Source organism: Myotis myotis, unplaced genomic scaffold, assembly GCF_014108235.1.
Source record: "Myotis myotis isolate mMyoMyo1 unplaced genomic scaffold, mMyoMyo1.p scaffold_m19_p_14, whole genome shotgun sequence".
Lineage (NCBI taxonomy): Eukaryota > Metazoa > Chordata > Mammalia > Chiroptera > Vespertilionidae > Myotis > Myotis myotis.
Genome location: NW_023416318.1, coordinates 34,932,003 through 34,949,926, shown reverse-complemented (window position 1 = coordinate 34,949,926; position 17,924 = coordinate 34,932,003). Strand labels below are relative to the sequence as shown.

Here is a 17,924-nt window from a genome sequence, read left to right as displayed (position 1 = left end):
TCCTTCTCACAAAATGGGACTCCAGGCAGCATTGAAACATGAAGCCCTTGGTGTGTGCGGGGGGGGGGGGGGGGGGGCGGGCAGAGGGGGCAGAGGGGGCAAATAAGAATGAAACCACGCAGGAGATCATAGCCACCTTCCCCCCAAAAAAGCAGACTGAAGGGAATAACTTACACCTACTTCATAATTTTGCCAACAGTTAGTTCTGCCTTCTCTAAGTAAAAACAGGTAAGGGTTGCTAGGGCAATTCATGGACATGTGACCAAGACCCAGCATGCATGGAGTTTCAGAGACCTGCTTCCTAGGTTCCATACACAAGTCGTGAGCAGAGGTAGGAAACATGCAGAAACATGAGCCCCAAACTCTCCTTGGGCTCCGAGGAGAGCTGTGCTCTTTAAATGACAGGCTCCTTGTGGGCTGTCATCTACTCCCCCGTTCAGTTCCATTCAACAGTAAATCTTTGCGGTCACTCATTTTGCTTTCTAGCCTGCCCCTTGGGACTGGGGAAGTTTTAATACAAAATCCAATTTCAAGCCATGTGATAGGAACCTTTAGAATGCCTTTTCAAAAAAAATTCTTTTTAAACAAGGAAAATGCTGGTTATGTGAGTAGAGGCTGGTGAATTTCATCAGCTTTTTTCCCTGAGTCATTAAGCTTCATCTTCAAGTAGATTGCTTTTCAGGAGATGGAATCCTATCAAACTTGAGGTTTCTAAGTCTTTTCAATTTTCCTGCAAATCACAGTCCTTGAAAGAATAAGATGCTCTTGAGGAGAGCAAAAGTAGGAAGTAAAAATAAATATTTCAGGAAGAACCTCAAGCTGATAGATGCTCAGGTAATGGTGACCCTTCATCAATATTCTATGTTACAATTTTCTAAAGTTCCTGACAACATACTCAGCGACATGGCTCTAAAGCCAAGTGTATATGCACATAGAACAAATTAATTTTTAAAATTGAAGCAGCTTAGAAAGGAGCTAGCCACATTCTATTATTTAGAGGAATAAATTGAGTGGCTTATGGGAAACCATGAAATGTTTACATAAATCTCTGAGCATAGCTTATGAAACATAAAGTTTCTCTATAAAATAAGGCATCTAGTTGTATGCCTTTTAAGCTAACCCTATACACTTGTAGTTAAGGAATTGTTTTAGTATTGGCGTAAGTGTTATGACTTCATGTTAATAACTATGCCAAGACTACGATGTTATTGTCTTTTTGTGAACAGAATAGCCATAAGAAATGACCAATTAAAAAATGTAGAGAAAAAAAGTCAATGAAGAAAGAAATGTTAACCATTTAATCAACAAGTGAAGACCGTAACTTCTGCCTATTAGTTTAAGTAAGGGCTGTTTTAATCCACTTCTATGACTAACAAGAGAACAGTCAATCATTCCACAAATGTATATTATGTGTCTTGGCAATGAATAAAGCATTGGGACCTGACCTATGAACTACATAGACCCAATCTCTCTCCTCTTGGAATTTATTATGTAGCTGGGAAGACAGGTAACAGATGTTAATTTAATTGTTACAAAACAGAAACATAATTATTAACTCTGATAAATGCTGTGAAGGAAAAACACCATCCTACCAGAGTAAGTAACGGAAGACCTGACCTACTAAGGTAATAGGAAAGGCTTTGCTGAAGAAATAACATGTGAGTTGAAATTTAAGACTCGCAGCAGGAAGCCAGGCAAAAGGTTGCTGGAGTGCAAGGCCTTGGGTTGGTAGTTTTGCAATGACCCTTCTCTGGAATGGGATTCCTCACAGACCTACCTTATTAGATACACTGGGGTATGAGGTCATGTTTTTAGAAACGATTGAAAGCAGCTTCTGTCGTTTACGTGAGACTTTTCCCCTCTGAGGTCATGTCATGCAGCTGTAGTTAATTGCATTCTGCCACACTGCTGGGGGGCAATGTAGTGGCTGGAAGGGTCACTGGTCTGGGGGCCAAAAGAAATGAGTGCTGGACCAGGCTCTCACGGACCGGTCATGTGGTGTGGACAAGTCACGTTCCCTTTTCCAGCCTGATCTGTAAAATTGGGAAATTTTGCTAACAACCGGAAGCTGTGATATTCTAATCCCTCACTTTGGCATACGAGGTCATCATCCATACCACAGCACCTGTTTACCTTCCCAGGTCAAGTGAGCTACCAAATGAAAAGTGCCCAAACCTGTACCACATTTTCCTTCCTCGTGCTTTTCTCCCTGTCCTCCACGATCCCTCTCAAAGGTCCAATTTCCCTTCATAAAAATTATTTTATTACTAGGAAGTCCATTCCCTGAAAAGTCATCCAACTTTGTCCATTCCCCCTTTTCCTGACATGAATACTCAGGCCATGATAACCTAAAAGACTTTTCCAAAGACACACATCTCTGAAATGACAGAGCTAGGCTCTCACACAAGGTCTCCAAGTTTCTAGGTCATCTCTCTTCATACAACACCCAACCAATTGGGAAGATTCCTCACGCCCACTAATGTTGCCTTTGTATCTCTCACAATCTACCTGTGTGTCAGGAGTTGGCAAACTATGGCTAACAGGTCAAATTCGTCAAATTTAGCCTGCTACCTGTTCTTATAAAGCCCAGGAAATTAATTTTTACATTTTAAATACTTGAAAAAAAATGAATAAACAATAATTCATGATGTGAAATTTTAGGATGTTCACATTTCAGGGTCAATAATGTTCTCTGGAACACAGCATGCCAATTCATTTAAGTCTTGCTTATAGTTGCTTTCTCACTACAAAAGTGTTGAGTAATTGTGACAGACCCCATAGTCCACAAAGCCAAAAGTGTTATGTGGCCCTTTAAAAGACATGGTACATGACACTGTGTATGTTCTTGTCTTCCATTACCTGTGGTGGCAACCCCCACCATTAGCATGTTCATGCAGAGGCACACAGGTGGGAACAGGGGCTCTCTCACTGCCTACCTATCATGTAATAAGAAACCATCCTTATTGAGCACTCGTGTGCCAGAAACTGTTCCAAGTTTTACAAGTATTCATGTATTATTCCTTACAAAAACCCCATAAGGCTCTTTACTATTATTATTATTTCCACTTAATAGATGAAGAAATTGAGGCACAGGTGTTACATATACCATTTGCTGAATTCAAACAATGCTAGTTGGAGTACTCTAGGGTCCTTCATTTTATTCATCAATATCCTCGATCTAGAAGCAAAGTCATAGTTCTCTTTGCACCATGGGAAATCACTGTTATTCATCTGGAGAGTCCTAGGGCCAGAAACACAGGCACATCTCTGGAGCCTTCTACATTATCTAGAAGGAGTGGAGGGAAAGGGAGATGTGACTTTGGTGAAATGACTTCAGAGGCATCAATCTGAATTCAATGACCTCCAATTTCACGCTTATAAAGTAATTTCATTTCCTATGCCCTTCATATGCTTATTTGTTTTAAAAAAAATACACACAGAGATGCTATCGGTTGTCTTCTCCAGAGCAGCTAGCTGTGGCTCTAAGCAGGAAAAGGACTGATAAGGAGGAGCTCTTAAAGCAGGCCACCGAGAGCTAGCTGGACATCGGGCAGAAGAAAGACAGTGAGGAGTCAGGGGAACAAAGAGCCTTCAGCTTTGCCCAGCACCAACTCACAAAGCTCAGCTCTAAAGGGCTTCCGTCCCCCAACAATTGAAAGGTAAATTGAAAGGTTTTGAGAGACACGTGCTATATGACTGAGCACCTGTCCAAACGCTGCTACCCTTTTGCCCCAGCTGATTCGACTCTGGGGTGCTACCACAGTCCATGGGGGAAGTTTAGGTTTGCATGTAGAGTGAGCAATCAGATTGATTATCTAAACCTGCTGCTGGATCGGATCCTACCCATCGAGCAGAGCAGACAAGAGAGTCCTAGGTCCTGTGCTATAAGGGGAAGCAGCAGTGAAGAGCTGAAGATGCTCAAGACACTCAAGGGAGAAAGCACCAGAGCCAGTCAGTGCTAAACACAGAGTAAACGGCTGTAATGGCACAGAAAACATAACCATCAAACCTAAGAGAGGAGCAGGCGGGCAGGTGCCACTTGCCTGACCTCAGGCTGTGACAGCTTCTCTCCTTCAAGGCTGTGCTGGAAATTAATCATACCTTTTGGGTTCGCGTGCAGAATACATCTGTGGGATGGCTTATGGTACCATTTGTTCCAGATCCACAGCTCCCAGGGCACGGTCCTGACTGTGACAGATAGCGGATTTGAAAAGTCTGGAAATGGCCCTAACGTTGCCCCAGGGTTGTCCTTGTCATAAATTAGCTGGGGCTGTTTACTTAAAAATAGCTAGACTTTATTTAGTGTTAAAGTCCCTTTCACTCTCTGAGCACAAACTAAAATGCCTCCTCCTCCATGAAGCCTTTCCCAATGTTCCCTTCTTCCTTTCAACTCTACAGCACTTTGCTCATTAGTTGCAGCAATCTATCTCACTCGGCTAGGTATTTACTTGTTCTAGACCAAGCATGTCAAACTCAATGGCTAACACAGGTCAAATAAACGAGGCATGTGGCCAGTGGGCCTCGAGTTTGACATGCTTGTTCTAGACCCGTGGTCGGCAAACTGGGGCTCACGAGGCACATGCGGCTCTTTGGCCCCTTGAGTGTGGCTCTTCCTAAGCCTTAGGAGTACCCTAATTAAGTTAATAACAATGTACCTACCTATATAGTTTAAGTTTAAAAAATTTGGCTCTCAAAAGAAATTTCAATCGTTGTACTGTTGACATTTGGCTCTGGTGACTAATGAGTTTGCCGACCACTGCTCTAGACCATGACATCCCTAAGAACAGAGGATGTGGCACAAAGCACATGGCTCTGAATAGCCTCAAACACTGGTACCACCACCTATTAAGTCTTGGATAAGTTATCTAGTGGAGTCATTGTCTTCACCTTTAAATTGGAAAAATCACGCTTCCCTTGTAGTGCACTTAAAAGCATTAAATGAGAAAGTGTGTACCTATTGCTTAGATTGGTCCCTGGAACATAGTGGGTGCTCCACAAATGCCAAATAATCCCCCCTCCCCATCATCTGTATTCTCTGAAAAGCCCGGCATACGCCGAGTGCTCAATAAATAATACCATGGTTGGTTGAAATAAATTGCTGAATCACCCTCTTGTCTGTTTGACTTCATCTCACATTGGATTCAACCAGGCAATTATTAATTAGGCGGACTTCACATACAATGACATCTACAAAGTGATTACTTTTTCTGTTTTTTAAAAAAATAAAGATGGATTCCACTATTTACATGTATTTTTCTATGTCTATTACTTACACAAGAAATCACTGGTCTGCATTGGTATGGTACTAGATTTCTAGGTTACTGGTATGGATATTCCGAAAGGAAACAGTGGAAGGCAATCAAGATTTTACGGATATCGTCCACACTCGGGAAAACTATTTTGCCCATTTCTCAGAAGACTTTAAAAAGATTAAAATTGCACAAAAGGATCACATTTTTGTTCCCAGTGCTGCTCCAGATGTCAAGCGTCAGTGCTGGAGTTTATCTTTGCCTCTGGCTACTCTAAGCAGCCCTGCTCCAAAGTCCCTCACACTTCCCCACCAGAAGGGCCCTCTGAGGTCCCACTAACTAGATGGCAACCTAGTTTCAAAATTCTTTCACTTCCTCTGCATCTTCCTGTGTTCCAGGCCCTCAGGACCTTTCTATCTGCTAGCTGATCTTATTAACCAGTTGAAGTTGTACAAAAATGAATAAGATTCTAAAGGTTTGTGAGAGTGGTGCTCCTTCTTAGGTCATATTGCCTTTTATTATAGCTCAACTGGGTAGAATTACTTATTCAAAGAAATGTCTCTGATAGTGAGAATTTCAAATCCTATGTTGGCGGATGAATAAATGCCTTGTACGTAGGGATGCTCTGCCCTCCTCGTATCACTTTAGACTGCTACCTGTAATGTACTTGTCCTTGACCACGAACACGTTTCCTTCACCTCAGGACTTTTCTTCTTCTTCTCCTGAAACCAGCTAGGAAGTTTCAGGCAAAGAGAAAATATGATTCTCATGAACCTTTGTCGATCTGGTTACTTGCTTACTACACTCTCGTGGCTGGGTAGATCAAAGGACAATCACAGACACAGATATACTAGTAAAACACTGAGGGTTCAATACAGAACTATCAGCAAAGAGAGCCCTACCAAAAACACGTGAGGCGGTGAGGGCTGTGAGAGTCTCCCTCCCAAGTTAACGCAACCCCTTGGGAAAGACACTAGCCTCCTCATGTGTATTCTGAACTGCTCTTGCTAAAAACATACTGGGAAGAGTAACTTACCCTCAGAGTCCCCAGTTCAGAAAATGGGCTGTTTGCTTTACAAACCCTAGCGATCACTCATCATTGATTAGTTCGAGTCTTCAAAATATGTGTTATGTAAAATATATTGTGTGTGCGCAAATGAGAGGCTGAAGAGGGAGAGGGAGTCAGGAAGAGAGATAGAGGTGTGTGCATGTGCACACACACACATACACAGAGGTATCTTTTGGAAGAGAAAGAAAACTGGAAATAATCCCATTGAACTTGATGAGGTCCCACCAGAGTAGCCCTGAGTCCAAGTCAAAATTGCAGGCAGACTCCAAAAGCTCACATTCCTAGAATCATTCCCTTCCAATGGGTCTAAATCGAAAATGTGTCTCCAGGCCCTCGACACCCCTTTGTTCAGACAGAAAATTGGAAGCCGCTTGCTCAGCAACCCTTTGGCTTGGTGAGCTAGAATTACTACTGAGAATTCGAGTCCAAGTGATAGATAGGCAGCTGCGGGAGTTCTAAATGATGCTTGGATGGGATGCTGGTACCTAGGGAAAGTCAGGGAGAGTATCTGCCACAAGGGGGAGCAGGAGAATTTGGTCAGATGGGAGACAGTTTGGTAGAGCTTCTGATGAGGGGTCTCACTATGAGGTCTGGATGAATTGGGAAGATGTTTTGGCAACAGACATTTATCCCTTAGGAGACAAAATAACCTTTAAAAAGGATGAAAGGATCAGGAAGAAAAGAGAGATCATTGTGTGTTGATTCCTAAGTTTTTAGCACATGTAAAGCAACAATTTTCAGTTAAAAGCAACATACACACACTCTGCAGAAATACAAGCGATGAAAGATATGTGCTCAACCATCCTGTTTTAATTGTGTATTTCTTCATCCTGATTTAATTCCATTTTGTGTTGATCTTATCTAGTTCCATGCTGATGAGGCAGATTGCCTGCATTTTACCTACACGCTTTTCTCCCTCTATCTGAAGGCATCATGAAGAAAGGGCTTCTCGCACTGAACTGCAACATGAAAATCAGATAGCAAAGTCCTAAAATTCACTTTCTTTGGAAGAAGTGCATCCGCGAGTTAAAGAAATGCTTTAACTGGCTTTAAAGGAAGAATGCAACTTCATTGGATCTGCAGAGCTCGCCTCATCAGTTATTTTGTCAAAGAAACACATTAAGTACTTAGAGGGAAGGAATCATGCATTTACTTTGCAAGATAAATAAAAGTCTATTTTTGTCTGATAAAAAACATGTTAAATATAGCTTGCTAACAAAATGCTGAAGCTTTCTTGGAATATTTTTTTTTCTCAAAACAGTAAGCTTAAAAGAGCAATTAGCATAATTCTTGCAAATAGTCCTGTAGGTGTTACTGACTACATTTCACCTTCCTTCTATGATTGTATTTGGAGGTAAAACACTGCACTGCTATGCATTTTATTCCCCTTCATGGTCAGCAAAAGGGTTATCTAGTTCTCAATCTTAATCCAAAAAGATACAGTGGAAACAAATAGTAACAGTGAAAAGTAAACAGAAAGATAGAGAGTGTGATAGGTAGGTAGGTAGATAAATAGATGATAAAGTATTGCCTTCATATTCTTTTCATTCCTTGCTCTCCTCTTCCAATCTGGCTAAGCTTGCAAGACAGAGTAAATGAAGTCTGATTGTCATGGACACTTACATCCTTTGCAGCGTCTGCACAGCTCAACGGTGAATAGTAGTTTACCTTTGTCTAGTTTTTTTTTTTCCTTAGGAATTAAGCATTCCATATTCAATAAATGACAACAGCCATTTTAGGGGGAAAAGCATGAATCCTCTTATAGTGGCTGGGAGAAATCTTAGCTAAAGAGCCCTTAGATCCAAATGGAATCCTTCAAGCAGGCAGAATTTATAAAATGAAAACCATTTGAGAAAACACATCTTGCTTCTTGACAAAATAAATGAATCTCCCCCCAACCTTTTCACTCACGAAGCCGCCCCCCCCCCCCCCCCCCCCCGCAAATGAAGCTAGCTCTCCCTTCCTTCCTCCTTTCACACCAGCCTCGCCTCCCAATTAAGCAAGTTTGGCAAAAACCACAAGGCTAAATCCAAGTAGCACAGGATTTGAAAGAGGAACCTAAAGACAGTCATTCCCATGTTGGCTTTGTTTTCTATCTGAAATGAATGAAACCCTTAGATACATCTTCCTCTCTCCTTTCTCCACTTGCTGTAGGAATGGGTTTGGAAGAGAAAGAGAAAGCAGTTTGTGAGGGGGGAGGAGTGAGTGTGTGAGTGTGACTGTGAGTGTCAGTGTGTGTGTCTGTGTGTGAGTGTGTGTTGTGGACATGGGTGGGACCTACACTTTGTGAATCCCCTGCTGGTTGCTCCCAGGGTTTCCCTGAGGAAATCTTCACACGGAAGCTGGAGTGTGGATGTCCTCTTGCTCATATTTGGAGAGACTCAAGCTCTGTCTTCAACCAGATCATATCGGAATCTCTTCCTACTCTGCCAGCTCCTCCATGATCGAGATGCCTGCACTGTCTTTGCCACAGCTGCCATTGTTTAAAGAGCTTCTTCCACCACACCTCCTTCTGATATCCTTTCTTCTCTTTTTAGCCTTTACACCTCCAGCAGGACAAAGTTTGTATTGTTATAGTCACAACCACCAGTGGCTGACGAGCAGCAGTGAGAGCCACCAGCAGGGAGCCAGGCTAAGGGGGGTTAAAATAGATACCTAGTGCAGAGCATGCCTCTCCTTCCAGGGACTGCAGGCACCGTGCACATCGCTCTCTTTAAAACAATTCTTTGTTAAATGGGATCACTCTGCCCTTAACCCAACCACTGCCACCTTGGCTGGAGAGGGAAATATGAATTGCCAGCCCAAACCATTCATCAGTCAACAGAATCCAAAGGGGATGGGGGGGGGAGGACTTAAAAATCAAGGATGTACACATACTGTGTTTTTAAAGCGCATCGCACATCGCCTGGGAGGATTTGGGTTCTTTAGCCCACTGTCCACCCACAAGACCTCCCTCTTCCTCCTTAAGGTGGAGCCAAGAAGGGTATCCTCACATTTCAGAACACAGACCATTTCCCTAAAGCCCCAGAGGCAGATAATGGAGCTGCAAAGTTCCCTTCCCATCCCTTGGGGGGGGGGGGGGGGGGGTAGTGCCTGTGCGAGCAGAATCCACAACGCACACCCAGCATAGCGCTCAGAAAGGGGGACCCTTCAGCCCGCTCCCCGCTGCATTCCCACCCTGTCGGCCCGGACCGGGCCACACCTCCCTCTGCTCCGCAGTCCGTGGCGAAGAGGCACCCAGCGCCGCCTGAAAAGAGGGCGCTCGCAAGCGTGGCCTTGGGGAAGCCCCCGGGGAGTGCGAGGAGTGGGGTGGCCTCGGAGCCCCGTTAGCGGGGATGCCTGGACCCGGCGGCGCCGCAATCCGGGTGGATTTAGATCTTCGCGCCCTCGATCCTCAGAGCCCAGGGCGGCGCAGGGTGCAGCATCTCTCCGGGCAGCCCTTTCTTCTCCGGCAGCCGGCACTGGCGGGGAGGCACGCTCACAACCAGACGCAGAGCCTGAAAAATCTCCCTCCCCAAGAGCCCCGGACACCCGGACACCCGGACACCCGGACACCCAGACACCCAGACACCCAGAATGTGTGTGTGTATGTGTGTCCACGCGCAAACACACACACACACACACACACACACACACACACACACACACACACACACACATTTAGGAGGCGGCCCTTTGTCAAGGCGGCGGGAAGTGTAGCCCCAAGAACAACAAATGGAAAACAGTTGGCGGTCTCAGACCAAATCCCTCCGGCTTGCCCATCAGCAGATCCTACCTGGTTTGGGGGCGCGTGGACGGACCTTCCCCCGTTCCTCCACGCGAGCAGGCAATGCCGCGCACGCCCTCCTTTTAAATCGCTCTCGACCAGGAAGAGGTGGCTCCCATCTTCGGGGGAAAGCGCGGCGCGGAGCGGGCGGCGGCGGGCGGCTCCCGCACAGGGCAGGCTCCCGTGCAGCGCCGGCGCCAACAGGAGCGGCGGCGGCCGGCAGCCGGTGCGCGCGGGCGGGAGGCAGGCGCGGAGGCCGGGCGGCTGGGAAGGCCGGGGCCCGGGCGGCGCGCGCGCTCTCCTCCCCCCGCGCACCCCCGCCCGCCCGCCCGCAGCCTCGCGCCGGCTCACGCGCGCTCGGCCCCGCCCGGTCCCCGCGCCCCGGCCCCCCGCGCGCTCCCCGGCGCCCTGGGCTACCACCTGGCCGGGGAGCCGGCGCGTCTCGGGAGCGCCGAGCGAGCGCGTGGGGAGCCCTTCCAAGCTGCCGGCCTCTGCCGCTGAGATTTTCCGCTTTCCTGCCGCCCCTGGCCCCGCAGTGCGTGCCGGGCGCGCGCTAGCGCTCTCTCCGCACCCAGCCCGTGGGTCCTCCGCACCGACCCGCGCTGCAACTTTTCTTCTCCACCTTTCTCGCCTCGCCCACAGACGGAGCCCAACCCCAACTCGCCTACCCATTTCTCACCTCTGCAATTGTGGATCAGATATATCTTTCTTCCTTCACTTTCTATCCCTCTGCTAAAGGAAGCTTTCTTTTAGCAAAGGGATCTGGGGATACCGTATCTCATTGATTTGTCTCTTAAATCCTCACTCCGTGTTTTCCCGCATATCAGGCTTGCAGAGTAACACGCTGGGTAGTAGCTGCTGACGCAAGCAGATAAGGCTGTGGGGGGTTGGGAGAGAGGTATTCCCCAGCCAAGAACTCGGAAAGATCCTCCGTGCTGGTATTTCCCTGAAAGATTGCAGCTCACCTGGGAATAATGATCAAAAGGCTGTTTAATGTGAAAGCCACGCAGCTTTTCAACTAGGGAGAGGAGTAACAGCTGGGCATTAAGGTTGAGCTGGGAAAGGTCTGATGCAGAAATCCACGAACCATTCACTGCCCTTTCCAAGAGAAGCATTATCATTGCCAATGCATCACTTCCCCATAATTAATAAAGGAGCGCTGCACCAGGCCCTGGCTCTCCTGACAGCTCATTCATCCTTACAAATCCTTAATGACTTGGCAGGATGGAAGGCTAGACCTACTGTGGAGTTCACAAACCTGGCTCCGCATCAGACACCTGGGAAGCTGGTTCAAAATGCAGATTTGAGCGTCCCGTCTTGAGAGTCTGATGCTGTAGCTCTCAAGCAGAACTCCAAGTCTGTATTTTTAAAGCGCCAGTAGGTATTCGCTGCTGGTGTGATTTGTCAAGGTGTGTGTATGGAAGTGAGGGGGTTGGGGAAGGTGAGAGAAGGAGAGAGCTGAAAAGCATTAGGCAGAAAGTTCAGTTCCTTAGCAGAATTCTCCCCCATACTTACAGTGCAGATCTGGGGCAGCCAGCCCATAGGAAAAAGAGATTCTGGCCAGGAACCCCACTCTTTGACTATGAGGCAAAGAGGGCCTAAGGGAAGTAGCCCTCCTCTGCCTCTATCCCAGTGGCTCTCAATCCTGGGGAGCTTTTAAACATCCCAGTGCTTAAGCCACACCCCAGACCCATTACCCTGGAATCTCTGGGGGTGGGACCCAGGCATCAGTACCTAATTTTTGTTTTTTTTATGTTCCCTGGTTGATTCCTATGTTTGTTTTTGTTTTTATATTTTTATTGATTTTAGAGAGGAAGGAAGAGGGAGAGATAGAAACATCAATGATGAGAGACAATCATTGATCAGCTGCCTCCTGCATGCCCCTCACTGGGGATCCAGGCCGCAACCCGGGCATGTGCCCTTGACTGGAATCAAACCTGGACCCTTCAGTCCGCAGGCCGAGGCTCTATCCACTGAGCCAAACCGGCTAGGGCCCTGGTTGATTCCTATGTAACCTAGGTTGAAAGTCACTGTTCTAGGCCAATATTCTTCAAACAGGAATGTGTGTGTGAATAACACCGGAATGCCATTTCTTCTGCAGCAGATCTGGAGCAGGCCTGGGATCTGCACTTTTGCATCACTTACTAGTGATGGTGATATTGCCTGAAGAAGGCCTTCACTTTCATTAGCAGCAAGGGTCTCCTGAATTCCAGCCAGTGGTTCTGGACACTGGGCTTGGTGGTGGAAACTGGAGGCCTCTTCTTGTCTTGTATATTCCCAGGAGTCATTCCTCTCTAAGAACAATTCCTTTCCGCACTGTGAGTGACATTTTCTTGGAAGCCACGCTGCACACAAACTTTCTGTTAGACGGCACTGACCGGTGGGTGTGAACAGAGTCACACGTGGGGAGACACAGGTCACAGCCAAAAATTAAGAGCATCAGCCCAAAATTACTTAGGGTCCTGACTTGAAGGGAACGTGAAAAGGCAGACATTTGGCTCACACTCAACAAATGGGGCTTGGAGAGTCAAGTGGCTGCTTTCTAAATGACAGAGAGAAAGCATGTAACTAAAGACTCCACCCAGAGGAAATGGGACCAAGCTAACTGAAGGAGGTGAGTGGAAGAGCTAAATGAAAATGTGAGTGGCGCACATCTCACTGGAATAGATTCTGTGCACAGGGTGTGGTCTGTGATTGCTATTATGGACCACTTAGTGAAAGCTCAGGTTTTCTTGAAACTATAAGCACGCTTGTGATGTGGGATGAAGAGAACCCTGTTCTTAACGTCTTTATTCCAGTGGTCCAAGGACTTTATTCCAAAGTCCATCTTGTCAGTAGCCAAGAAAGCATGAAGGCTACATCTTGAGTCTTTTTATTCCTCCTCTTTTCCAGCCAAGACTGATAGTAGGTCAACTTGAATTATTGGGGGGGAAAAAACTTTCATTAAATGGTCCTCTCTTTATCTAGAACCTTTAAAGGCCACCCAGTGCCTAGTGATTTGGCACCCATTTTGATTTGGTTCAATATTTGAGCCCCTAATTTTTATTTTGCCTTTCATTTCTCATTAAAGGCATCTCTCTAAGGGTTCCAGGGCCCTGAGGCAAATCAAACCTTTTGCTCCCTCCTAAATGTCAAGCATGACTGGATTTTTATTGCAAGAATTATCAAAGGCTTCATCACTGGCACGAGGCTCTAGCGAAGGAAATTGTGAGGCTACTGCCGGCTGTGACTTTGGAAAGAAGAAATGTTGTATGTAGAAAGGTGGTGATTAACATTCCACTGGCAATAGTATTTCTTAATTGTGTCCTTGAATATGAATTGCCATTCTTTCCTTTGGACTTGAGATGCAGAGTATAGGTTTCCACAGTTATGTCTCCCAGCAGTATGCCAGGACCATTTGGGGACTCTACTAAGACTTGATATATTCTAAAGATGGTACAGGTTTTCAGAACCATTTTTCCTGAAAATCTTCAGGAGATTTAATTAACTCATTTTTAGACCAAAGTATAAAACTTGTGAATTAGGCCTAACTTTTTATCCAGTCTAAGGAAAAATTAGACATATGATCAGGGGTACCAAATTAAAAAAAAAATTAATATTTTACTAAAACACTAATTTTTCATCACAGGGAAAATTTATTTTGTTATAATGTAATTCCTTTTCATTTAGTTTGAATTACTTAGGTCAGAGGTACCATCACTGTTTTTTGTTTTTGTTTTTTAATGCTTGGTGTTTTTTAAGTGTGTTAATATAGAACTAGTCCTTCCTGACCTCATTGACTATTTTGCCAGTTGTTACCATTCAGATCTCTGCTCATTCATGGTCTGAGTCTGATACTGATTTGTACATAAGAGAAAAGAATTATAATGTCCTCCGCCTGGCCAGCTGGTAGAGCGTGGCATTAACCATGTCCCCACACCTAGGGACCTCAGGTAGGGCCTGGCCTCATTTGTCCTTCGGGTTTGTTTTTTTTGTTTGTTTTTTGTTTTGTTTTGTTTTGCTACTGGTGGGACCCAAGGGTTTTTGCTTCAGGGGTGACAAGATTATTGGTTTACTTCTAAGGGCTACTGTTCCTTCTCTGGGGTCTTATTCCTGCAATTCAACTTTTTCTTCTCTGTTTTGTTTTGAACAGCTGAGCACCACAGTGGAACCCCATCCAGGAAGCAGGCCCTGCTATTGGGTGGGAGCAGCCTTACTCGTAGACAAACAGTTATCACCCATTCTCCCCTGTGCTCCATGGCTGGGAGGTCACCTGCTTCCTATGAATTTGTCACAGTCTTTGAATAGCAGGTGCCTGCACTCCTGCATCCGAGCAATTATAGTCAAGGGTTGGGCTTGTACAAAACCCTAACACTTGCATTTCTCATTTTTACCCCTTTTTATATTAAGGACACATCTGGCCTGTATCCCACAACTGTACCCAATGGTAAAATTTCCAATGAGTAACTCAATAGCAGAATCATTATTAGAGCAGCTAGGGGGTCAGAAAATAACAGACTAGTTAAGAGTTAAGGCTTTGGAGTCGGAATATCTGGACTCAGAATATCACTTTTAGCTGTGTGACCTTGGGGAAGTTGCTTAACCTCTCTCAGTCACAATTTCTGTTAGGAAAACCTACATGGTAAAATTTTCCTTCAGGGAGCTAAAGGGGGCGGGGGGGGGGAGTTAAAATGTATGTAATGTACTTGACATAGTTCCTGGTTATAGTAATTATTTAATAAATTATGTTGTTTATGTAACTATTAATAAAGTTCCATAAAATGTTATAAAGTCTTTTTAAAAGTTTCTACATAATTAGGTTCCACATATTCAGACCATCTCATTACTGATAATAATTATGCTATCATTTTTGTTATACAGAATTCTGTACAACAAATAATCTAGGGAAACTGATGCCCCTACAGCATGAAAGTATTTCCTGTCTTCAATAAAAGAAGCTACTTGTACAAGTTCTGATTTTGTTAAGTACAGAGTATGGTTATATGACTGATAAAGGGGGCACAACATTCTGGCTGCATCACAATATTTATTTTCCTTTATGTCTGGTTATCATCTTGGTCCCAACTCTATTATAATCTGAGGGTAAGTTCCAATAGAGCAGTGGTTCTCAACCTGTGGGTCGCAACCCCTTTGGCGGTCAAATGACCCTTGCACAGGGGTCACCTAATACTATCCTGCGTATCAGATATTTACATTACGATTCATAACCATAGCAACATTACAGTTATGAAGTAGGAAAGAAAATAATTTTATTGTTGGTTCACAACATGAGGAACTGTATTTAAAGGGCCAGAAGGTTGAGAACCACTGCAATAGAGCCATTTTAAACAAAGTTCACTGCAATGAAGATTTTGGTTGTCACATTAATGTTACTTACCAGGGATCTTATTAGAACAAAAACGTCTTCACTGCGTCTGCACAGACTTCCCTCAATATTGATTCAATGACTCTCCATCAATAGGGACTCAAGATGAAGCCCTGGGGTGCTCTGTACCAGGCAGTTGTTCCTTGCAGTCCAGTTCTGAAGCAATGTCCCCGAGAGATGGCACTTCAGCTTTTTCAATAAATCTCTTTTATAAGGCATCGTCTATGATGTATAGCTTCCTCTACATCTCCACTTGCTGGGCACTGATTAGAATCTTCTGAGAACTGCCAATGTTTTAGTGGTTACCGCAGTGCCCAGACAGTAGCCCTTGAAACTGGTCATAACAAAAATACCCAAGGGGGAAATAGACTGAACTGAAGGTGTCTTAATCCATGGTTTTAATGATGTTGATTCTGCTACCTCTGGAAATGTCTGGAAATAACAATACTATCTGCTCTTGTCTCTTTAAAAATTCAGAATCTTATCTAGTGTGACCTAAAGAGTCCTTAGCGATCATGAGCAGAGAAGCTCAGAAACGACATTTTTTTCCCTTTCCTTGTAACATACTGTCCTGTCACACCCACAAAAGCTTAGCCATCTTTGGATAAGCTTTACAACTTTTGAGGGTAGGCCAGAATAAACACATTGTTTATGTAGATATTAAAACTATTAGCCACTTGCAGCCTAAGTCATATATAAGAAATCCTTATGAACTAGTTGGGTGAGCTGTGATTACTCTCATTTTAAAGACTAAGAAAGAAAGTACAGAGATTTGCCCAGTCCTGGCTATCTAGAAGTATCAGGTGTGTTGTTTTAAAATAATCCTGAAGCCCAGGCCAACTCTTTGAGATTCTGTTCCCGTGGACCTGGAGTGGAGTAAGGGCACTGGCATTTTTTTTAAGTTCCCTAGGTGGTACTAAGGTTCAGCCAGAGCTGAGAACCACTGGCCTAAGAGCAAATTGCTAATTAGTAGTAAAGACAAGTGAAAAAACAAAACAAAAATCTTTATATCTGCCTCAGCGCTGTTTCTATTCTGCTGCTCCTTTGAACACTAATATCTAACTAAATATAAAAATGGGGACTTTTCTTGGAAATTTAAGAGAACTTGAAAACGTTTGAGGGTCTTTTTGAGTCTCCATGAGGCACAAGTGGGTATTGTAACTGACCTGACAAAGATATATAAGCAGCATGGAAGATGGGATCAGGAAAGTGAAGTTCAGGACTGCAAGGCCTGTCTGTCTTGTTGAACACTCAATCCTCAGCACCTCGAGCGATTTTTGGTGCATGGTAGCTGAATTCATCAAGCACATAATATCCCCTGTGTGGGGACTGGCCTGTATGGGGAGACTCTTTGGCCCTTGTCCAGTGCAAATTGCAACTTAATAGCAATCATCTCCTTATAGCACAGTGACGGCCCTGGTTAGCAACTGGCATTGTCACCGTGTCCACATCCAAAGTTCTGCCTGACCACCTGCTCTGCAATGACAGATTGTCTGTGACATTGCAGGAGGCCAGACCACATGGAGATGGCAATCTGACCGAGCCTCAGGCTTGTGCCTGTAAGCTGACCCTTTGTTGGTTATCTCAGGAATTACTTATAAGCTCCTGTTTGGCCCAGTTTGTAAGCATGTCAGAGAATCTCTTATTTCCTGTTAAGAAGGGTCCTTTAGGTGTATATTTTATGGGTATTATACTTGTAATTTTCACTTATTATTTTTCAAGAAACTTGTGAACTTCCTGCTATGTTCAAAGTCAGTGGTCAAGCAACTCTTATTCAAGACAAGAAGCTGGGTAGAGCAGATACAAAAACTCAGTTGAGAATAGTCATATTACTCATTTGTTTCATTCCTTCATGTATCCAGTCAACAAATATTTCTGAGGACTTACTCTGGGCCAGGCACTGTATGAGACCCTGGAGATACAACAATGAAAACATCAGTAAAAATTCATACCCTCCTAGGACTTGCATTCCACTAGAAAAACAAGAGGCGGTGAACAAAATAAACACATTAGCACAATATAGGATGTCAGATGCAGATACTGCTATGGAAGACATGAAGCAAGGAAAAATGATAGAGACTTCAGGCGCAGGGACTAGTTTCCATGGTCAGTTTGCAGGGACCTGAATGAAGGCAGGATTTCTCAGTGACAATCCCTCTTTTGAGAGTCTCAAATAGATGAAATGATAGAGCACAGTGTTGTCTGGTCATTTGTTTCTGCCCTGAGATGTGGTTCCTTTAGGAATTCGCACCTCAAAGCCATTGGCCTCCATCAGGGTCAGCTGCAGAGACCTGGCCACAGGGCTTCCACTCCCGCATTCAGGAGCATTTCATATGACATAAATCCCAGAGTTGCTCCAAAAAGGCAGACAGCTCCAGAGGTTGCACATAAAACGGTTGTATTTATTCTCAGGCAGAGCTGCTGTGAGAATTCTGAGTGCCCCCTTTGGTTTTCCTGCAAGAACAGCATCTTATT

The 17,924-nt window shown here is 44.7% G+C and overlaps 1 protein-coding gene and 1 long non-coding RNA gene across 9 annotated transcripts in view; both read right to left on the bottom strand.

Moving 5' to 3' along the window:
- Window positions 1–17,924, bottom strand: part of SLC8A1 (solute carrier family 8 member A1) — a 351,818-nt gene that overhangs the window by 291,236 nt on the left and 42,658 nt on the right. For 3 of the 7 annotated variants that reach the window (XM_036334755.1, XM_036334757.1, XM_036334761.1), the window contains exon 1: window positions 11,600–11,709. The exons of 2 other annotated variants lie outside the window; for them this stretch is intronic. In XM_036334755.1, coding sequence (XP_036190648.1) covers window positions 11,600–11,626 — 27 coding nt within the window. In that variant the 5' untranslated portion in view covers window positions 11,627–11,709. Of the gene's footprint in view, window positions 1–10,093; window positions 10,381–11,599; window positions 11,710–17,924 lie in introns of those variants that run through there. 2 more of the 7 variants (XM_036334762.1, XM_036334758.1) reach the window with 2 other exon arrangements.
- LOC118669068 lies at window positions 3,120–9,946 on the bottom strand. 2 transcript variants are annotated; one of them, XR_004971868.1, is made up of 5 exons: window positions 8,974–9,946; window positions 8,600–8,864; window positions 5,906–6,062; window positions 4,102–4,188; window positions 3,120–3,286 (listed from the first exon to the last, which is right to left on the bottom strand). It is a non-coding gene; the product is annotated as an uncharacterized LOC118669068 (long non-coding RNA). The 2 variants fall into 2 exon arrangements; XR_004971867.1 differs by having other exon boundaries at window positions 3,124–3,286; window positions 5,906–5,981; window positions 8,974–9,361.